Source organism: Miniopterus schreibersii (genome assembly GCF_964146895.1).
Source record: "Miniopterus schreibersii genome assembly, chromosome: 1".
Classification (NCBI taxonomy): Eukaryota; Metazoa; Chordata; class Mammalia; order Chiroptera; family Miniopteridae; genus Miniopterus; species Miniopterus schreibersii.
The window spans coordinates 166,670,233-166,694,161 of record NC_138101.1 but is presented as its reverse complement, the minus strand read 5'-3'; the positions used below and the strand labels follow the sequence as shown (position 1 = coordinate 166,694,161).

The window sequence follows — 23,929 nt, the reverse complement described above, 5'->3', positions numbered from 1 at the left end:
GCCTAGAGAGAGAAATAGGATCTGTATACATGTATAATGAAAAAGAACTTTGCAGGTAAAGAGGGAGACTGTACGAACATGAACCTACATGGCGCATGCTGGAGATATTAGAATCACAGCTTCTCACATCTGTGAGCCAGGCTCACAGATGGTTGATGGCTTTATTAAATAGAAATACATGTCAGTCTGCTTGGCAGTGATGGACAGAGCATAGGCTATGGGGTTTAAGAAAGAAATATCCAAATTTGACTCTCACCTTTACCATACCATGTGAATTCTGAATAATGTACATAAACTTTCTATGCCTATTTTTCTCAGCTAGAAAATAGGAGAAATACCTATTTGGGGCCTACCATATCTTAAGCTACTTCATTAAATGATGGCTTAAAAAAAAAAAAAAGGCTTACCAAAAAAAATTTTTTTTTAAATACTCGAACTTTTAATGTGCAAGATGTTGGGAAGCTTTTCAGTTTCACCTTAAAATGTTCACCTTAAAAGCAACCACGAAAAGCTGATAGACTAGTCCACTGGCTGGGAATCAGAGGACCTGGTTCTACTCACTACCCAGCTCTCAGTCCTGGGCGTGTTTCGTCTCCCCCTGCGCTGTCCCAGACAGAGCCACATTTGACTGTGAAATGTGGCTAGTTCCTATAAAATACACACCCGATTTCAAAGAAAAACATGTACAATATTTTACGAATAATTAAATATTTTGCACATGTTGGGTAAAAGAAATCATTAACATGAATTGCATCTGTTCCTCTGTGCGCTTTTGATGTGACTCCGAGAAAATCTGCATTCTCATACAGCTCTGGGTCTGCGGTCGCGAACATCCCTTTCAGCTGTAAGACTGCCAGGGACACGCGGGACACGTACTTCGAGCGGCTCGATTTCCTCACGCAGAGACGCGGGAGGATTGGCCGGGAGAGCGCGCGGGGCGGGGCCCGGGGGAGCCGCGCGCGGGCCTCGCTCCCTGCGCCGGGGCGGGAGGGGCTCCGCCGGCGGCGCGGGGGCTGCGGGCTGGCGGCCGGGCCTCGTCTCCACGCTCCCGACGTCAGGGAGGCGGGGGCGCGCGGAGGCCCGGCGGGCGGGTCCGGGAAGCGGGTTCGTTCGTCAGCCTCCCGCGCGAGGCAGGAAACAGGCCCGGCGCCCCGAGCCCCGAGCGGCCGGCGCGGGCGCCTCGGCACGTCCGCAGCTCGGCGGGGAGGTGGCGGCCGCTGAGAGGCCGGCGAGCCGAGGGCGGGCCTGGGAGGCGGCCGGGAGGCGGGGCGCCGCGGGGGCCCGCCCGCGCGGGCTTCATCGGCGGGCGCGCGGCCTGCTCCCCAGGGCTGGGTTCTCCGGGGCGCCGGCTGACGGGCGGCGAGAGAGGCTATGGGCCACCGCTGGGGCTTCCTGCTCGGCCTCCTGGGCGCCGTGTGGCTGCTCCCCCGCTCGGGCCACGGCGCACAGCAGCCCGCGGAGACGGCGGCGCAGAGGTGCTTCTGCCAGGTGAGGGGTGTGCGCGGCCGCGCCGACCTTCCCGGGGCCGCCCGGCCGGGTCCTGCGCTGCGCCCCGCGCTCCGCCAGCTGGGATGCTGGGGAGCATCTTTGCATCTCCACCCGCCCGGAATGAGCCCCTGTGCCCCTGCGCCCTGGCCTGGGCCGGTGCGGACGGGTCTCCCACCGCAGCCTGGACCTTGGGGTGCTGTCCCGCGCTCAGGGTCGCGCGTGGGGCGAGGGGGTGGGTGCGCGCCGTATGTTTTGACCGAGTTGATGTCTGCATATGCCTCTCTCGGTCGCCCCTACCCAGAGAGGGTGCGCTCAGCGCGCACGCACACGCAGTGCTTTTTATTTCCACGGAGCCTGGGTCTTTCGAACTTCGAACTGGCCCAGGAGCTGGGTGCGCTGCGCCCGTGCTGGGTGCCCTCGCCCGCCTTTCTGGCCGGGACGGGCTTTTCTGTAAGGCGCGGGGGTGGCGCCGGGGGCGCCGCTGTCAGATCGCCTCGTCGGGCGGGGGAATGGCTTCGTGCGGCATTTCTGTGCCCAAGCCCAGTGCCTGCTGTCGTCGGAGTCGCCGCACCTCTGTGGTTCCTCGCCCTGGTTTTTTTTTTTTTTTTCTCCTCCCTATTTTCCATAATGTCATGAGATCTTCTTACCGTGACACCCATACAACTGTTCTGAATTGGGCGGAGAACAAATTTGGTATCAAGCATATTATAATCATTTTCCTGTGTTAGTAACAGATGAGAAAAAATATTCAAAGAAACGTCCAGATGTCTGGATCTCCGATTCCTCGTATTTTTAATGTCATTATTTTTTAAAGTCACCGTTTGGTAGGCTTCTGTTGATGGAAATTACATTTTATACAAAATTGAGGGTGGGCATCCAAGTTGTTCCTTTTAAGTGGATTTTACGATTCGTTTATTGTCAGAAATAACATGTGTGTAAAGGCAATTCTGCCATTTCACAGAGGATAGGAACACTTTAAGTGTTATGAGAGGAAGAGAGAACTTTTTCACTGCTTTGTACTCTGGGACCTTGTTTTGTTTTGCTGAGTGATTTGGGAGTTGGGTGTCACCTGGAACCGGTGAGGGAGCTTACAGAGAAGTTGCTGCTTTACAACTAAGGGATTGAAAGTTACCTTCAGTGACGGTAAACAGCTCACAGTACTTAAAAAGGAAAAGGGTCATCTTTCTTCTGATTACAGAAATACAAAGTTTAAACATTTAAAAAATAAGTAATATAGAAATAAGTGACTTTAAAATCAGGCATTTGGCGTTGAAAGAAGATGCCCAATATAACGTTTTCAACTGCATTCTAGAAATTGGATAATGGAATAAAAGTACACGATGAGCTTTTCATTCCCCACTTTTCCCCCCAATAACCTTCTCAGGTATCTAAAATTGGGGAGCTTTTAAATTTTAACATTTATTGATTGATTTTAGGGAGAGAGGTATCAGTTTGTTGTTCCACGTATTTATTCATTCATTGGTTGATTCCCGCACGTGCCCTTAGCAGGGATGGAACCTGTAACCTTGGCCTATCAGGACGGTGCTCTAACCAACTGAGCTACCCGGCCAGGGCCACATTTATTTTCTTCATTTTCTGATTCATGTTTAAGCTTTTTCTCCCCTTCCATAATATTTTCAAGATTTAAATATTCCCCCAACACAAAAATCTGTTAGATTCCTTCCTTTCCTTTGAGAACATCTGTTTTTCTTTTCAAAGGCAACTTTTTTGTTTTTGTTTTAATTCTCACTGGAGGATATTTTTTCCATTGCTTTTCAGAGAGAGTGGAAGGAACAGAGAGAGAGAGGGAGGGAGGGAGGGAAACATCAATTTGTTGTTCCACTCAGTTATGCATTCATTGGTTGATTCTTGTATGTGCCCTGACTGGGTGATTGAACCCCCAACCTTGGTGTATTTGGACCATACTCTAACCAACTGAGCTACCAGGCCAGGGCCCCCACTTTTTAAAAACATTCTTTTAAAAAATATTTTTACACAGAAAGTTGTCCCCCCCCTTTGGTATACAAGTCTATTTATAGTTTGTGTAAACAACCCCATAATCAGGATCTGTTCTTCCTTTAAACCGAAATATTATTTGTAGTATTGTTGTAATAATAGGGATGGGCTTGAAGTAAATGAAGACTTTTCAGAGTTTCTTATTTCTTTTTGACAATTATGGCCCATTATGTACAATTTGAGAGAATGAATATAACAGAACTTTAGTCTCAACTCGTGGAATCTCAGGATGCATTTTCAAGAAATATATTTTTATTAATTTCGGAGAGAGTGGGGGAGAAAGAGAGAGAGAAACATCAATGATAAGAGTCATTGATTGGCTGCCTCCTGCATGCCCCCTGCTGGGGATCGAGCCCGCAACCGGGGTATATTCCCTGACTGGGAATCGAACCTCGATCTCCTGGATCCTAGATCGATGTTCAACTGCTGAATCACGCCGGCCGGGATCAGGATTCATTTTAAAGAAATAACCTCAGAAGAAATATTGAAGCTCAGATATGGAGGCAGTGTGTACACCTTTTTTCATTTAAATGAATTAAAAATGAGTTTGATAAAACATTTTGACTACATATGAGTTTGCAATCTTAATATGGCTAGTGCTAATAACACTTAGATCCGCGTATTTGCAGTACATCTGTTTACCAGGCTAGTGAACAGGGAGTAATTCAGGTCATCCCAAATGGCTACTTTGAAAAAGGATTATTTTTTTTTTTGGAGTACAGTGTAGATGCACCCTGCATACATGAGTTTAACAGGTTTACCTGTCTAGTGTCTTGTTTATGTCAATTTTTAAAATAGTTTTAAATTTGTTAGAGTGGCTGGGCCATGGAAAAGGCACTTGATAGTACGTTAGGTGATGGGTAGAAATAAGTCCAGGATTAAAATTTAGTCAGAGGGATCTTTGAAACAGATCATACCGGCGAGCTGCCCATTGAGTCTGAGTACTTGCTACATTGCAGGCTTTTCTGAACAAAGCGTGTGGAACGGGGCATGTTTCATATTGGTTGATGTACTTTGGGGCACTTAACAACAATTTAAAGTTCTAGCAAGACCAAAACTTTAAAGGAGAAATAGCTCTTAGCGTTCATTCCATGTCCTTAGAAGGGTACCAACTACCCAGTATAGAATCTTTGTTCTCTTGCTTCCATTAACAAGAGTTGTCCTGGCCCGGTTAGCTAGAGCATCGTCCTGATACGCCAGGGTTGCGGGTTCCATCCCCAGTCAGGGCACATGCAAGAAGCAACCAATGAATGCATAAATAGGTGCGACAACAAATCGATGTTTCTCTCTCCCTCCTCCCATCTCTCTAAAATCAATAATAAAGGACAAGAAAACAAGAGTTGTCACAATCCACTCTATTAGCAAATGAGCACTTACGTTCTTTTTTATGGTAACAAAACAATACAATTAAATACAACTAAAGTTCTTTACCAAATACTGTGCACTTGGAACACTTTAAAAAAGTATTTCATATTTATATGAGTTTGAGGAATATATTCTTACATTGCTTTGGGGGAAAAATGATATCTGTGGTAGGTCTAGAAATTGGTACACAAGGAAGCTATTTAGAAAGTGTTTTTCGTTTGTCTTTCACTGCACACTAAAGGATACCTCTAACCAGAGAACAGTGAACAAGGGGGCCAGTGTTGTTTTCTTTTCGCTTGCCGTTTATACGGTATTTTGTTATTGGGTCCAAACCAGTCAGAATCGATGGAGAAAGCAATTGAGGCTCCTTCCACAGATGACTTTTGGTTATCTAGTTCTGCGTTCCATCGGGTCCAGATGTAAGATTTTTGGAAAATTTAAACTGAAAACGCGTGCCTTTTCCCCCCATTAAAAATGTGTTGTAGGTTGCGTAAGGGACTAGTAAGATCCCTTTCACTGGAAGCATTTGAACAGTGGTAAGGTAATAATAATGATTAACATTTTCTGGGCATTTTACTTTGTCATTTTATTTCGATATCAACACTTTGAGATGGGAACTATTCTATTTTGTGTTTAGATAAGAAATCGAGGCCTAGAGAATTTAAAAAATGCAGGTAAGGAAACTGAATAAGTAGTCGAGATGGGATTCAACCCTGGCTCCAGAGCCTGCACTGACCATTGTTGTACACTGCCTCCTTCCAGAAGGTGTGTCGGAGGGGACTGCTGTGTTGCTTGGGAGTTGCGATAGAAGGCCCTTGAAGGCTTTCCCATTCTTAGGAGACTAGGACTTTAAACTGGGTGATGTTACATCAGGCCTACATTGGTCCTCAAATCTACCATTCCTCAACAAGGGCCTTTTAATGGTCACTTACTAATTTGGGCTCCTACCCGTGGCTGAGTATCACCTGAAGCCTAAATCAGTAAGGTTCAAGTTTTAGCATGCATCAATCACTTTGTGTGTGTGTGTGGGGGGGGGGGGGCAAGGTGTGTATATTTTTTAAAAATTCAGATTTCTATGGCATGGCCGGATTTCTGTTTCACTTTGGAAGATGGGGCAGTAATTATTTAAGCAGGTTTAGTACGTTCTACAGCACCACGACATCGTTGTTATCTGTTGGCACCTGCCTGTTGGTTTTAGTTTAGGTAATAGGGCTCTGCTTTGTTTCCAAGATTCTACCCTGGGCCTATTAACTGGATTTCTACTTTATTCTTTTCCTGAGATTCTATTCTGGTAACATGCCTGGTTTTTTAGTTGCTAGAAGTGGGCGTGGTATTATACCTGCCAGGTTTCCTGCCAGGGTTCGGGTTCTGCTGCCTGTTGGCAGGCTTATCCAAATGGTCAGATGACTCGGGTTTCCAGATACCTTCCTGTCTCTTCTTCGCTGAGCTCTATCTACTGAACCCCCTGCGGCCCCCGTTCTACCTCCTAGGCTGTCCTGCTACCTGTAGTTGTAGCTGGGGATACCTCCCACTCAGTTTCTAAGGTAAGGGACAGAAGATCTTAAAATCTGCCGTTGTCCCGCCTCCTCTCCTTTTGAGGTCTCTAGACTAAATGCCTCCTTTGCCCTGGATGCATCTTACATTCCTTTCTTGTTTGGGGCTTCGTATAGCTTCCTTTGTAATTGGGGTGTCGATCGGTAGAGTGATGGATGCAAAGTGTTGTTACCTTTGCTGCTTGCTTTCCTTGCTCTGTGAGTGTACTCCTGCCGCTCGAGCTGGTGTGGTCTGGGACACCACAGGTGACACAGTAGGACATAAGTATAATTAGACAGTGTGGTGCTATGACCAGGAATCAAACTGGCAACCTTTTGGTGCATGGGACGATGCTTAACCAACGGAACCAGTCTAGCCAAGCAGAATCTCTTTTCTGCAGCATGCTGTATTTTAAAAAATGTTTCTAGCTACTTTTTAAAAGTCATGATGTATTTGTTACTTCCTTAAAGCAATGTTTAGTTAATTCTGTTAGATGTTGCCTAGCCCCCAATAAACATCTAAGAATTTCATTTTCACATTTGATAGCACTGTCTGACTATAATATGATTTCCCATTGTAGATTTAATAGTTTGATTTAGTAAATGCAGTTAAGACATGAGTTTTAAGCATTTGAAGATCAGCGTTGTGGGCAATTTGCTATCTCAGTGTTGCTGATGATAACTAATTTCTGAGCACCATTTTGAACCTACAAAAAATGATCATGGCCTGGTATTTGAGGGTTGTTAGATCCTTTTAATAAATTATTGTTTGTCTTAACAAATTCATTACCACTTCACCCATCTTGTCTCTGACCAGCACATCCTGTGGGAAACTAAAATAAGGGAAAGACAGAGATAACTGAATTATAAGGAGATAAGAGTCTCAGGAAAGCCAAGGATGCGAATGCAGCTGAGCTTCAGGAAAGATGGGGAGAAGTGGGGAAAACCGTCTGGAGTCCAGGTAGCATATGTTTTCTATCTCTTATCTCTGCTTCTTTGTGTGTCTTTTAAAATCCTCCCTTTCTCTGCTCACTGGTCACATGCCCCTCAGTTCACAATGGAATATGGTCTGAGTTTACTTGTTTACTGGTCTAGCCACAGGGAGAGACATTTTAGTCTCAATTCTGGATTCCTAGGGAAGGGACTGGGACCTGGTTTGGGTCAGATGTATCTTTGTGTATTTTTAAAAATATTTGTGTATCTTTGTGTAACCCACCCCTGGTCAGGCCTGGCGGGCAAGGTTACAGAGTGGCTTAGGGGACCAAATCATTGGGTGTGTACGTGTCCGGATGAACTCAGTGCATCCTACACAAAGTATCCACTGCATTCCTCTAGGTCAATAGTAAGAGCAATACCATTACTAGATTAGTGTGCTACCCTATGCCAGAAAATTATGGGGAGGAGGGAGGTTACACATTGGTTGAGTAGAGGGCCTACATCATAACCATGCGAGGAAAAGAACTCTGTCGCATTTAAGACATTTTGGTGTAATATTTCATTTTCTTTGTAACAGGTTAGTGGTTACTTGGATGACTGTACCTGTGATGTTGAAACCATTGATAAATTTAATAACTACAGACTTTTTCCAAGACTACAAAAACTTCTTGCAAGCGACTACTTTAGATATTACAAGGTATTTTTATTTTTTATTTTTTTTGTATAAGAATACTTAAAGTTTAAATTGATAATTACATTTTCTTAGGCATTGCTAAACTTCAAAATTGTGGCTTTTGCTTGAAATTTATTGAGGCTATATTAGGAAAATTCAGTTCACAAGAGTGAACCATGTGGCTCTGAGACTACCCAATGTATACTTTTAATTCCAATAACTGAGTTTTACACTCAAGAGTTAGAAACTAGTTGGTTAAACTGAAGTGAGAAAAGAAACTATTATATGTATTATCAAAATCATGAGATGTTCATAATTTTCTAAACATCAGATTTATTCCAATTAATTAATATTATTAAATGAAATATTTTTAAGAAGCATAGCTTTATTTTGACCAAGTTACTTGTCATATTTTATCTTGACATATCTACTAAAGGAGTTTAGAAAGCCTGATCATTGGGTTATGTAGTTACAGTCTGAGTTCACAATTGTCTGTCCTGCCATGTTAACTGTTACTTGCTTTAAAAGCATATGAGTTGAGTAGTGGTGATCTGAGCTCCTTTGCCTCCTAGTTGTCATTTGTTCAGGGTTTGTTTAGTCATAGTCTGTGTCCTTTTAACCAAGTCTACCAATTTACTAATACCAGCTGTACATTTATGTCATCATTGGAACTTGACAATTGGTAAGGGAAAGAAATAGAATCATTGCAGCCAATAACACAATCAGGTTATAGCATCACAATTCAACATCTGTCAGTTCTAAACTTTTTCTATATTTAGAGATGATTTTTAAATGTTTTCTATTACTATTTTATAGGTAAACCTGAAGAAGCCATGTCCTTTTTGGGATGACATCGGCCAGTGTGGAAGGAGAGACTGTGCCGTCAAGCCTTGTCAATCTGTAAGATCCCTGCATATATTTAAGAACTGTTACATCTCTTTTCAAATAATTACAACTTTTTAAAAGGAGTCGATGTAACTAAGATGACATTTTAATCCTTAGGCTAAATCTAATGTATAATATTTACATATTAAAAACCTAAATTTACAAATATAAAACATATTTTGAATCATACTGCTTTCATAGTAATAGAGTTAAAATTTTGTGGTTAATGTAATCCTTTTACTTATTAATGAGATTAATGCAAATAGTCCCCAACTTAATCGATGGTTCAGTTTATAGCTTTTTGGCTTTATGATGGTGTGAAAGCCATATGCATTCAGTAGAAACTGTAATTTGAATTTTGATCTTTTTCTTGGCTAGTGATACGTGGTATGACAGTCTCTCTCGATGCTGGGCAGTGAGATACTTTTGCCCAGCTGTAGGTGAATGTAAGTGTTCTGAGTACCTTTTAGGTAGGCCAGGCTAAGCTGTGAGGTTAGGTGTATTAAATTCATTTTGACTTACTGTATTTTCAACTTATGATGGGTTTATTGGGATATAAACCAATGATAAGTCAAGGAGCATCTGCAATTTTTTGGCTTGATATTTGTTTTTCTTATCTCTTATGTGAACAAAGTTATGTTTGTAGTGTAATAAAATGAAATTAATCAAGGTATAAACAAAATCCCTCTCCCTTTTTTTGTGGGTGTATTATTTTCCTTGCATTTCCTAGGGTGCAGAGGAGTTGGACAAAATACCTGGTTTTATGTAGGATTTCTCAGAGCATTACAATTTGAAGTATTTTACTCTGAAAACAGAGAACTTGACACTTTTCAATGAGGCCCTTTTTTTAAAAAAAAGTATATATTTTTATTTTACTTTTTTTGTGGTAAAATAGACATAAAATTTACCATTTTAACTGTTTTTAAATGTCTAGGTTAGTGGCATTAAGTACTTGCATTGTTGCATAACCATCACCATCTCCCATCTCCAGAACTTTTCCATCTCCCCGAGCTAAAACACCGCACTCATTGGACAGTACTTTCTACTCCCCCATCTCTCTACCCCTGGCAAACACTGTTCTCTGAATTTGACTATTCTAGGTCCCTCATATAAGGGGAATCATTACAATATTTGTTCTTTTGTGTCTGGCTTATTTCACTTAGCATAATGTTGTCAGGGTTTATCTACATTGTAGCATGTATTAGGATTTTATTCCTTTTTAAGGCCCAATAATATTCCACTGTGTGTATAGACTATATTTTTTTTACCCATTCACCTGTTGATTGACTTTTGGGTTGTTTCTACCTTTTAGCTGTTGTAAATACTGCTATGAACGTGGGTATAAAAATGTCTGTCTGAGTCCCTACTTTCAGTTTTTGGATATAATACACCCAGACATAGAATTGCTGGGTCATTTAGTGATTCTGTTTTTGAGGAACACCACTATTAACCCTCATAGGTACAGCTTTTGAAAATTCAAGGATTAACTTATGAAACACCTTGTGTTACTATGACTAAGGCATGAGTATGTCATTAAAGTGATATTATCAATTTAAATGTTTCATTTTACTTTATAAGTTTAGCATTTATATTTAGTAATAGAAAAAAAAATAGTTGGGAAAATTCACATTTACCAATAACTTATATATATGATTTATTAAAAATGCTAAAAATATGATAGATATTTAATAAAGGCATTTCATTGTACTTGTACATTAAATAGGCTGTTGTTTTTCTTTTTGTTATTTTTAAAAAATATTTTTATTGATTTTTTAGAGAGAGAGGAAGGGAGAGGGGGAGAGAGATAGAAACATCAGTGTGAGAGTGAAACATTGATCAGCTGCCTCCTGTAAGGCCCCAACCTGGGCATGTGCCCTGACTGAGAACAGAACCGGCAACTTTTTGGTGAACAGGATGACGCCCAACCAACTGAGCCACACGGGCCAGGGCTGGGCTGTTATTTTTTTTATGCTGAATTTCCTTACTAAATGGGCTATTACTAACCATAGTTGGAACAAACAAATAGTTTTACAATGATTACAAATTTGATCTCATCTTGAAATAGCAATTATTTCTGATTATTGTTAATGAAGGATTGAACTAGGGGATGCCACTTTGAGAAGACTGGAGGGGGCAAGAAACCTTAGAAATGTTTAGCATTAAGTAATAGCTTATTGATTCCCAGGTTGACAGACCAAGGATGAGCCTTATTTTACTGTAAAATCTAGAGACAACAACCAATTTTAGCACTTAAGAAATGCTAAGAGATACATGTTTATTACTTGACTTGAACACATAGAAATGCTAAAAAAAGCATCAGGTGGAAGTTAGCAACTTGTACTGAGAAACTGAGGCAGAATCTAGTCATTTCACCATTTGCAGAATGGGACAAAGTGCCTTTGATGCCAGTTGTCTGTTGTTTTCTTGAACTGGTTTCACAGTGGAGAGAAGGCTTTTTCCTTAAAAGATAATTAGATGATGTTTATCCACCTAAATATATTATTAGTTTATAATTATACATATATCTCATATGTGTGTGTGTGTGTATGTGTGTGTGTGTGTGTATGAAGTGCCATGATTAGACCCAAGATTTTGGAAAGATAATCGGCAATATTGTGGAGAGTGGCATGGAAGATGAGAAGGAGAAGAAAAGGGTAAAGGAATATCACTTAGCAACCGAATGTAATTTGGTTCAGTAGTGAATATTTTTTTGAGGGTCTACTCTCTGCCATAACCTGGACGTATAAGATGAGCTTTTATCTTGAGGAGCTATGGTTTAGTAGGGGAGACAAACACTAAGTGACAATTGCAGTGCAAAAGTGATAGCCCAATAATTCAGTGTGTACTGAATGTGTACACACTGTGGGAGCAGAGGGGAAGGGAGAGCAGAGGAGGGAGACACAGAAAGTCCACTCTAAGCGACAGTGAGGGAATGAGCCATTTACATTCCCCTTAGGACAAGCCTGGGCTCAGTTCCAATGGTTCCTAAATAGGGCAGTCTGTCAAAACCAAAGAGTGATTAGAGATCCTTTCAAATACTTTGAAATACTTGCTTCAGCCTAAATAATCAGCTTTCATAGCTAGAATTTATATTGCACATTACTGATATTTTGACATCTATTATACTTCAGTCTGCCTCTTTCAAAAAAGGACATTACATTATGAACACAGTGCAGTTATCACACCTAAAGCACTTAATAATTCTTTCTTAATCTAACATACAAGGTTAAATACAGTTAACTCACTACTTCACATGGTCTGCTGCTGTTTTGTTAATAACTTTTTGGGCTAAACAGGGAACCAACACCAGTTTCCTCGTTGTCAACACTGGTTTCGTTTTTTGGTTCATTTTTTAGACTTGGTTCAGGTTATACCCTGGCGCCCAGCAGGGGATAGACAAATAAAAAAAATTAAAATTCTCCTCCTCAAATTTGGTCTTTAAAATCCATGTTCTTTGATTTGCACCCCTGATTCTAGAAATTGTTTGAATGTGGCTGGAATCTCTCTATAAGCTGAAACACTGACTCTTCCCTCTACAGAGACTCAAAACAGTGTTCTCTCACCTCCATTATTAATTGGCCAATGTGGAAAAGAATAGCAGTAACCAGTATCAGTCTGGCATTATAATGAGCACTCTTGTGATAAAGTCTTTCTGTAGATCAATTCGGCAAATGCATCAAAAAATTGTAAAGGTACATATCCTTGGACTTAGCAATTCTACTAGGAATTTCATTGACTAAAAGAATTAAACGGATGCTCAAAGAATAAGCAGCACTGAATTTTTTTCAAGATGTCAATTCTGCTGAAATCAGTCTATACATTCGGCATGGTTTATTATTTGAAAAAATTAGGAATCATCTAAATACCTGATCATAGAAAAAGAATATATGTTGACCTAGTTCACGGCTTGAAAGGGTACAAGACAAAATCGATGTCTCTGTGTGGGTCCTTCCCTTCGGGCAGGTACACTCTAATTCAGAAATATACTTAGCAAATGGGCCTGCAATTGACAGAGTTCTCCCACATACTTCATTGTCGGTACTCACAGCATTGCTTTGACGACAGGCAGATAGGTCCTGTAGTTAGTAAGTGGCCAATGCTTGACTAAAAACTGGTATCAGTTTTCTCTGAAAAGATCTAAGGCTCCTTCAAAAATGACTGATTCCAAGACTGGAACAAGAAATATACAAGATGAGCTTGGAGTATCTTGTCATAACAGAAACCAAAAAATATTGTTAAAGATTACAGGGGTAATGTCAAAAGGACACAGGTGCAAACATCAAGTAAGCATTAGTGGGTCCCCTAGCGGCCAAATGTGGACAATTTGAGCATCAAATGGAATAACAGCTAAGGGACTATTTTTACATTTCTGTGCTGTATATATATATATATCAGCAAGCCACAGAATAATATGTTGTTGAATTTTTCGTTTACTTGTAGGAAATAATATAAAAACTACCATAATTATTCTCAGTTAAAAAATGTTAACTTCAACAATTTGTTTCATGAATTTTTCTCATAAATAAATCATAGAAATTTAAAATACTTTTTCAGTAGAATAAATGTCATGTAAAAGCATTTTTTCCCTTCTTTTTCAGGATGAAGTTCCTGATGGAATTAAATCTGCAAGCTACAAGGTATGTATGTATTTCTTAATGTGTCTTAGTATCTTAACAAACTGGAAAGACTCGTGTCCCCTGCCGCCTACTGCCCCACTTCTCTGCTCCCCTTCACAGTGAAACCCCTTGAAAGTTATCTGTACTCAGTGGCTCCAGTTCTTTTGTTCAACCCTGTATTATGCAAAGCATAAAAGAAAAATTAAAGTAGAGGGGGGAAAAACCGCAACATGTACCCCTCACACAGCTTCAGCAGTTATCAGTGTGTGTTCCATCTTGTTTCATCTGTATGTCACTCTTCATACTCCCAAGAACGTTAAAGCCATCTCAGATAAATCATTTTGTTCATTAATACTTTATATACATCTCTAAGACAAAAAAAATACTTTAAAAAATATAAGCACGGTCAGGCTTCAGATTTCTCTAGCTGTTTCATAAGTGCCTTCCTAGTTTGTTTGAAACAGGGTTCAGATATATTCCATGAATTGCATTTGGTTCAGGTGTCTATTATGCTTTTCTCTTTATTTAAAAAAAAAAATGTCTTTATTGATTTCAGTGAGAGAAAAGGAGAGGGGGAGAGAGAAACATCAACAATGAGAGAGTCATTGATTGGCTGCCTCCTGCACGCCCCTTACTGGGGATTGAGCCCGAAACCCGGGCATGTGCCCTGACCAGGAATCAAACCGAGATCTCCTGGATCATAGTCGATGCTCAACCTCTGAGCCACGCCGGCTGGGCTCTCTCTCTTTTTAAATAAAGTTTTAATTTTATACTTTTAGATTTACAGAGAAATTGTGAAGATAGTACAGAGTTTCCATATACTCCACACCTAGTTTCCTCTGTGATTAACATCTTACATTATTAGTATGGTATGTTTATTATAATTAATGAACCAATATTGATACATTATTACTAACTAAAGTCCACATTTTATTCAGATTTCCTTAGTTTTCCCCTAATGCCGTTTTTGTATTTCAGGACCCCACACGGGATAGCAAGTTACATTTAGGAGTCATTTCTCCTTAGGTTCCTCTTGACCGTGACAGTTTCTCAGACTTTCCTTGTTTTGGATAAACTGTTTTTGAGGTGTAGTAGTTAGGCATTTATAGAATGTCCCTCCATTGGGACTCATCTGATGTTTTTCTCATGCTCAGAGTGGGGTTCTGTGATTTTGGGAGGAAGGCCACAGAGGTAAAGTGCCATTTTCGTCACATCATGTCACATCACATCACATCAATATCACATACTATCAACATGACTTATCATTGCTAATGTTAACCTTGATCACCTGGCTGAGGTAGTTTTGTCAGGCTTCTCCACCAGAGACTTATTCTTTCTTACCCTTTCCATACCGTATTATTTGAAAGGAAGTCACTATGCACAGCCCACACTAACGGAGTGCTTCATCTCCTGAGGATATAAATTGTTTGGAATTCTTCAGTATGGGAGATTTGTTTCTTTCCCCTCCATTTACTTATTACAGATTCTAAACTAACTTTGCTCATTTTCGATTCCATGTTTTCTTGTTTACGTACAAAGAATAAAGTCATAGCCCATGTGTTGGCTCCAATGGCAGAACTTTGTACATAGTTAAATGATGCTATCATTAGCTGTTTCAAATAGAAAATCTTTAAATCCAAAAGTTGTTTGTTTTTTTTTCATTCAATTGATGGACTCAGAACTTTTGGAAGTTCATTTTCTTGAAGGAAAACATTTATCATTATTGTGTATGCTAGTATAAATTCATTTAAAGTTCAAAATCAAAGACACTTCCCCTGTGCCACATACACCAAGCACAATATATATGTATATGTAAAGTGACTTAACAACCGAGAAGAAATGCGGTTGTTAAAGAATGTATGTTAAACACCTAAAGGTATCAGAATGCTTTTTATAAGACTTGAGAAGCTTCAGGGCATTTTTAGAAAGAATCATGACATTTAGAGTTGAGATGAACCTTAGACACACACGATATAGTTCAACCACTTTTTTATGGAAGAGAAAACTGATGCTTACAGTTAGGTTATTAGAAAAGTGGAAAACTGCCTCCTGGCTGCTTGCCTAGTGACTTCCTCATACATCGAAGATTTTCCTACTGAAGACTTTGGTGTGATCACCATAGTAAATATGTTCTCCAACAAAAACAAGAGGCAAAGCTCTCTAATATTTTTAGCTTCAGGATAATGTGAGGGCTTAAATTTTTTTTAAGTTTTGAAGCCAAGGTGATGGTGCCAGGTATAAAAGAACTTCAAATAACTTCAAAATTCTTTTAAAAAGTTTTTTTTTTTTTTTAAAGTATCTTTATTGATTTCAGAGAGAGGAAGGGAGAGGGAAAGAGAGAGAGAGAAACATCAGTGATGAGAGAGTCATTGATTGGCTGTCTCCTGCACACCCCTGACTGGGGATCGAGCCCGCAACCTGGGCATGTGCCCTGACCGGGAATCGAACCCTGATCTCCTGGATCCTAGGTCGATGCTCAACCACTGAGCCATGCCCGTATGGGCTCTTTTAAAAAATTTTAAAAATGTGGTAGGTTGTGTTCTATATATTCCCCTTTCATTTCAGTATTCTGAAGAAGCCAATAATCTCATTGAAGAATGTGAACAAGCTGAGCGACTTGGAGCTGTGGATGAATCTCTGAGGTTTGATTTTTTCCCCCCCAAGCAGTATTTTACTTTTTCATGTGAAATGTTAACTTGAAAAAAAGAATAACACTGTTATCTTTGTTTGAAGTGAGGAAACGCAGAAGGCCGTTCTTCAGTGGACCAAGCATGATGATTCCTCAGACAACTTCTGTGAAGTTGATGGTATAACATTTTTTATAATAAGCATTTTGTTTAAAATTGTACCTAAGAAAAGAATAATTCTTTAAGAATAACTTAAAAAAACTCAGTTTCTAATGGTTTTGCATTTCCTTAAAAGGTAAACCTAGAGCTACCATATGACCTAACAATTCAACTCCTAAGCATATACTTAAAAAGACTGATACAGGGAAATGGATCTTTTTTTTAAATTCTCATCCAAGGGTATTTTTTTCCATTGCTTTTCAGAGAGAGTGGGAGGGAGAGAGAAACATCTGTCATTGACTTCTCTATACTGTTTATCTTTTTATTTTATTAGATAGCCTTTGTACTTAATAGTTTTGACTGTAAAATGGTCTATAAATATACATCATAATACCAATACCACTATCTAATATTTATTATTCTCTTCCCATTGTCCTAAGCCCTCTGAACATATATAGTTTATTTAAGTCTCACAGTAACACTATGAGTATTATCCCCGTCTTAGAAAGGATGAACAAGGCCAGAGAATTTAGGTATTTTGTCCTGGATTCTGACCCAGGCACTCTGGCTCCAGAACCCATGCTTTGCTCCGTTGGGCATTTAGGTTGCTTCCAATTTTCCCTTTTATAAATAATGCTGACACAAACGCCATCCAGCATATAACTTTTTGCATATTTAGGATTATACCTTTGGGACAGCTTTGTAGTGGATCCAGATGGTACTCATGCAAGAAGGAAGTATTTGGTAACAGCGTATGGTGCTAACACTTCATTTACCTTAGTTACTGATGAACTACTGTGATTTATGTGGAGGGAAATGTATAGTATGTTCTTTGTCTGGATAGCTTATGAGAATTGAAATGCCATGTTCCTTTGATTCTGAAATTCACCTATCCCTATTTTGTACCATTTCTAAAAGCAGGCTGCTTCTGCAACCAGTGTGTGCACTTAATGTGGCTGTATCGGTTCTTTCCTCTTTTCCCTCTTATCTTTCTCCTGAAAAGTTGTTTTTAAATCCCTGAGGCATTGATACATTTGTGGTGCCTTAGAATCAATGGAATACAGTCTTGTATACAAGCTCTTTAAAGGAAACTGAAAAAAAGGAAAGGTTTCATAAGACATTTTATTTTGTAGACATACAGTCTCCTGATGCTGAATATGTGGATTTGCTCCTTAATCCTGAGCGCTACACGGGTTACAAGGGACCAGATGCTTGGAGGATATGGAATGTCATCTATGAAGAAAACTGCTTTAAGTATGTGCCAATTCCATTTAGAAATTTTTGGAAGATACAGTGATTTCTAACAAATAAAACGATAATGATTTAAAAGTACAAATCAAATTTACTTCGCTAAAGGATGGTATTGGGGTGTAGGAACATACTTATTTATTCACCCACTTCTCTGGGGGAACATGTAGATATGTTTCAACAAATATATCTTTCTTCTTTAAAAGACTTAGAATATTTTTATTGATTTCAGAGAGAAGGAGGGAGAGGGAGAGGGAGAGAGAAACATCAACGATGAGAGAGTTGTCATTGATTGGCTGCCTCCTGCACGCCCCCTGCTGGGGATCGAGCCTGCAACCCGCATGTGCCCTGACCAGGAATCGAACCATGATCTCCTGGATCCTAGGTCGGTGCTCAACCGCTGAGCCACGCCTGCCAGGCTGTATTAGACTTCTATGGGAGTGTTGTGGGCACTTAAAAAATGTTCCTTGAGTGGGTCATAGAGTCTCATTTTATAGATGAGGTACCCTAGAGTCAGAGAGATTTACTTCATTTTCTAAGATCATATAGTTAGTAGCAGAGGATAGATTAGAATGTATAAGTCCTAATTCTCTTTTTGGTGACTTATACTCCTCTTTTTGTAGTTGTAGTTATTTTATCTGCTTTAAAGTTAAGTTAATTTCAGAGAATAATTATAACAGCGAACGCTTTTGAGCACTCACTGTGTGCAGGCATTGTGCTAAGTGCCTTACGTAGATTTTCTCCGTTAGTCTTTCCAGTCACCCTGTGTTGCAGTCATCACTGCTCACAGAGGGAGAAACAGAAGTTTGGGAAACTGATTTTAAGTGATTTGTCCAGTGTCAAAGAACCCAGTTTATACTCTAAACCACTACAGTGGAAACAGTCAGTTTGATCACTGGGAGATTGAGACATGCTTCAAGGTTACCCACTTGTAGGCCTCCTGGGTCTAAACAATGTGCTTATTGGGTTTTGGAAGAAGTGTGTGTGTGTGTGTGTGTGTGTGTGTGTGTGTGTGTGTGTGTGTGTGTGATGCTATTTTAGAGATTAGGGGGAATTCTGGGAAAATCTTTGGAGTTTCCAGATACGGCGATAATACATTTAACTTTACATAAGTCAAATATAAGCAAATATAAGACATCGGCAAGTATACTTATACCAGTAAAATGTCAGACTTTCTTTTTTATGACTTGAAGAATTTCTCCAGTTTGGAAAGTGGAGAGTTTTCATTGTTTACTCATTTCTGCCATATGTTTCATTTAAATTCTCTTGACTATTATTCAGAATGTTTTATGTTTGGTTTACTGACTTACTTTAAAGCTTTGTTTTTTGTTTTTTTTAAAGTGAACTAAAATAGAGTTCAGCTGGAGCATTTGTTAGATTTTGTATTAGTTTTATAGCTCTCTTCTAACTAATTTATATCATGAGTACCACAATATTTCTAAAATATAAACAATGTATGAAGCGCTAAATTGATCATGTTAAAATATAACTTACATGCTCTGTTCTCAGAATATCTCAACTTGTGCAAATTTGTAAAATTTAAATAATGGACGTTAAAATAATTCCTACACTTCACATAATAATACTAATGAATATTCATATCAAGATTTAAAAGCGCTTTAGTGACATTAACTGTCCTTTTTACTCTTAAAAAGTACATTTTATTGAAATCATAACCAACTTGATGGCCACAGGGCAGATTGAGGTACCTAAATTTCCTAAGTGGAAAATAATCTACCCACATTGGTTTTCTTTTTTAGTTTAATGCTTGTGTTGGGCATTTACATTTTTTGTTTGTCTTTCAATTTAGAGTGCACTTTGTGGCATATACACACACGGGTATATAATATATTTAGAAACATATTAGTGACTCTAGGAGATGAGCGTGAGTGGTATTTTTTCTTCCTTTGTTTGAAGAAGTGATTAGGAAATGACTTTCTGGCTGCAACCATGGGAAAAGATCAGAAACTATTATCATTAAAACAAATAACCACCACCTTCCCTGAAAGCAATTAGAGAAAACGAAATATTTTAAAATATTTTAAAAGCTCAATCAAACAATTTGATTTTGGAGATAGTCATTAAGAAACTGTCTGACATGCCCAGCTAGGTGTGGCTCAGTGGTTGAGCACTGACCTAGGATCCAGGAGATCGGGGCTCTATTCCCAGCCAGGGCACATGCCCGGGTTGCAGGTTGCAGCCAATCAATGACTCTCTTATCATTGATGTTTCTCTCTCTCTCCCTCTCCCTTCCTCTCTCTGATATCAGAGATATATAAAGATAAATTTATATGTAAAGATATAAAGATATATTTAAAAACAAAAAAACTTTCTGAGATAATTTCACTTTTACTTAAATAATTATAACATTATATATAGGTAACCTATTTATACTTTACACTTTAATTCTTTTGATTCCAGGCCACAGACAATTAAAAGACCTTTAAATCCTTTGGCTTCCAGTCCAGGTGAGTTATTTAATTGCACTGTTATATTTATCAGCCAGTGAACGTTGGTTAGAAGGAGGGGAAAGGCCTGGTGAGGGCTGGCAGGAGCATTTGAGATCACAGATTCCTTTTTCCATAGACGTTGTGCCTTACCTGTGCAGAGAAATTGGTGTTTGAAATACACTTCAGGAAGGAGTGTTTCTGTAATGAAGTTCATGGTATTTGACTATTACAGGATGAAGATTAGATTATATATTTATTCTGTGTGTTTTTGCCGAATGTGTGCTCAGCTTTTCTACTATTTTTACTCATTTTCTAGTTAAATGAATATCTAACACCTTCTGTCTCACATCTTCCCCAACACTTGAAATTACTGTATACGTTGGGAGTCTGATTTCAAGTGCACACATCTTCGTATCTCATTCTTCATTGTCTACTTACACTTTAGGTCTGGCCCACATGCTTCCTTTTCTGCAAAACTTTCCCCGATCCTCCAAACTGGAAGTAATCTCTTCTCATGAAGTGATCTTAGGCCGTCTTTTGCTTCTCTTACACCCTTTCTACTGTCTAGCATTATTTGACTATTATTTATGTATCTGTGGATCTGCCCTAGTACTTTGGACATGTGGACAACATTTATTGGTTTCATCTCTTAATCTAGAGCCTGGCACATCATAGATGGAGTACTAGTTTATTAGGTAAAGGATAGATAAAAGTGGTCCCACTTATTTAATGGTCTTGTCTATAATAGTAAAAATCACCTGTTCCTTCAACAAATGATTATCCGCCACTTACTACGTGCTAGGCACTGTGTAGGTGCAGGGGGGGATGTGAAATTGAAATTCACAAGCCCTTCTCCAGTCTATAATAAGCAGTTATAATATATATTCCTATTCTCTGAATATGTGCTCACCGATGAAATCTTTGATGTGCTTTTAGCAAATGTGTAAGGTTTCATTTTAAAAAATTTATTTGAAAAGCTGCTGATTTCTTACAATCCACAAGCATAAATTTCCTCCTGGAAAACAACGGGTTGAATCATTCCCTAAGTGCTGGCAGACTAGTCTTTCTTAGGTTAGAAATGAAAGAACATTTTTAAATGAGGCTTTTGAGTTTATGCCATTACATATGGTAACTCAGTGGAAGGTATTGATTTAATATCAGGTGAAATGCAAATTCCTAGACAAGAGGTGGTGTTCACTATGAACTCACACTGTGGTCTGATAAATTGATTAACCACCCTTACTTATCTTAAGATACATGGGAACAATTTATACATTTAACATTACGTAAGTGGCTACATGATTTATGGTATATTCTCATAGTAGAATATGGCCATTATAAATGTTGCCGAAAACTTGTATTCATTTGCATCAACAGTGATCAATAGCCCACTGAGGGGAAACAGGTATCAAAACATTACAAAAGTATGTATAATACACTTTTGTAAAATACAGCATCTAAATATCTGTGCACAAAGAAAAAGGCCATTTACCAAACTGTAAATGGTGTTTATCTTTGGGCAGAGGGAGTTATGGATGATATTTTTTATTTCGTTTGTGTTCTCTGTTTTTAAAACAAATTTGCAATGAGCATATGTTACTGTAATAATCCAGCAGTGATGGCATAGAACAAAAGTGGGCAAATGAAGATAATTTTTCAATAGTAAGTGAGCAGCTGCGTACCAAGTGCTGAATTGTCCATAATTTGAATCTTACGAATAGCCTCTAAAAATATTCCTGAACAGAGTATAATTTTATAATGTCAGTCTGGAGGTTTCAAAGCAATACTGCAAATCTGTAGCAGAAACTACATTATAGGTTTAGGATAAATAGAAGTGGGGAAAGGCTGTCAGCCAAACAGCCAAAAGTCCTTGAGGCTACGCTCAGATGATAGGTTAGACTTTCCTCTCCTGTTGGCCCCTATTAAGTCTTGTATGAGCTGCAACTGCTCATTATTTGGGCTCTTGGAGATGATGCCATTTAGTCAAATCAGGCATAATCCCTGTCATCGATAAGAGCTGCGGTCAGAAGTATCTCACGGAATCTGCTTATGTGGACGAACTGATGGACTAAAACTAACCATTATAAAAAGCCTTATTTTTATGGAAGCATAGCATATTAAAAGGGGCATCTGGAAGGAGTTTATAATAATAAACATTTTGTATTTTGTTTTGTGTTTCAGGGAAAAGTGAAGGTAAGTAGAATTTCTTTATCATACATCTATGAATTTGCTTATATATTCAAATCTTTATTTGGCAAGCCTATTTTTCTTTTCACTTCTGAGACTTAGAAGAGGTTAATTTTTATTTCTTTATCTAGAATTCTGGAGGTGAAAGTATAGGTTAAGGGACAATGGCTACTTATGCCCGGGATCAGACAGTAGGGCAGCGTGCATGGGCCTCTGATAATTCCCTCCTACATTTTCCTCTGCCCGTGGAAGGCAGGCATTTCCCCCAGCCTCCGTCAGGGAAAACACCCTCTTACTGGCTGAACTTGGGGAGCTGCTGGGGTTCATGTAGGAAGGTCCTAGGCATGATCGGAGTGTTGATTTTCTCACTTCCAAGGTTTATGCTGACTCTTGGGTGTAGGTGTCATTGCTGACTCTTTAAGTTAATTGTAATGCTAAAACTTTTAACAGGTGGTAGGTTTACTTGGTCTTTTTCAAAATCCTTTTGCTTTATGAGTGAGATCAGAATGATTTTTGTTATTAAGGCCATGTGTTTTAACACTGTGAAAAACTAAGCAGCACTTAGCTTTTGTCCAGCTAGAGGAAATTGTTATATGTGAGGTATCACTTTCCCCTCCCTCAGAATCTTCTGAACATTATTTTTACAAATTGCTTTTGTATTATGTCTGAAAAAACCCATGATACTAAAGTCTAATAACATTGTTATTTTATTATTGTATGTTAATAGTAATGATAGTAGCTAAGTAAAATATTGAACAGAACTGTACTGTTGGGAAGAGGAATTTTTTTAGCAGTAACGTATTTTCCAAAGGTGCCCTGTATTTTGTTACTGTTAGTGGTGACCCTGTAACTTTCAGTTTTGAGTAACCTTGTTGTGTCCTGGGTGTTTCTAGTTCTGTGCTATATTCCAGATACATGGGAAGAGGCTATTTTGTTTTTTCAAAACTATTTGAAGACCTCACCCTGTCTGTCATCAGAGAAAAGATTGTTACCCTATGGAGGCTATCCTTAGAGAAACTATCTTATTTAGGACTGTCTTTATAAGTATTCATTTTGGTCAGATGTGAGAAGGTTACCCCTGACAGCTGTCATATTAGGTGATTATCTAACTGCATCACCATCGGGTCAAGCTGAGAATAGCTGCTTCAGCCTTCTAAGGCTGAACTGAAAATTTCATCAGAAGGCTGGGCCCCAAACGGTATTCCATCCCTGCTCGCCCCCGACCCCCATTCATGCTCCAAAACTTGAAAAAGAAAACCTAAAAGTTTTTGTAGGGAAACATATCACTTGTAATCCCACGCCTCCAGAATAATTGATACTGATAATGGCCAAGGCTACATACAGTGTTCTCCTGAGAAATTTACAAATACGATTTCATTTAACCCTTCCAGCCATCCTCGGAGGCGTTATTTTTATTTCCATTTTATAGGCATGGAAAATGAGGCCTTGAGCCATTTAGCAACTCAGCTAAAATCGTATGACTTGTAAGCAGAATTTGGGTTCAGATCAGGCAGTTTGGCTCCAGCGTCCATGCTTTTTCTTACCATCTCATACTGCTTCTCCGTTAACATTTTGATAATAATAATTTACATATGTATATATTTTATAATAGATACACTATACTTTTGTATACTATTGTTCCCATGCCTGCTTGCTTCCTTGGCCAATGTCGTAGTCAGCGTAGGCTGCTCTGACAAAATAGCATAGACTGGGTGGCTTAAATAAAAGACATTTATTTCTCACAATT

The 23,929-nt window shown here is 39.2% G+C and overlaps 1 protein-coding gene across 1 annotated transcript in view; it reads left to right on the top strand.

Annotated features, from left to right (window-relative positions):
• Positions 1-1,271: 1,271 nt before the first annotated feature.
• The window catches only part of ERO1A (endoplasmic reticulum oxidoreductase 1 alpha), a 34,690-nt gene continuing 12,032 nt past the window's right edge, over positions 1,272-23,929 (top strand). Inside the window, exons 1-8 of the mRNA XM_081158572.1 lie at positions 1,272-1,488; positions 7,915-8,034; positions 8,827-8,910; positions 13,494-13,532; positions 16,077-16,153; positions 16,245-16,318; positions 17,431-17,551; positions 19,967-20,013. Coding sequence (XP_081014698.1) covers positions 1,372-1,488; positions 7,915-8,034; positions 8,827-8,910; positions 13,494-13,532; positions 16,077-16,153; positions 16,245-16,318; positions 17,431-17,551; positions 19,967-20,013 — 679 coding nt within the window. The 5' untranslated portion in view covers positions 1,272-1,371. The remainder of the gene's footprint in view (positions 1,489-7,914; positions 8,035-8,826; positions 8,911-13,493; positions 13,533-16,076; positions 16,154-16,244; positions 16,319-17,430; positions 17,552-19,966; positions 20,014-23,929) is intronic.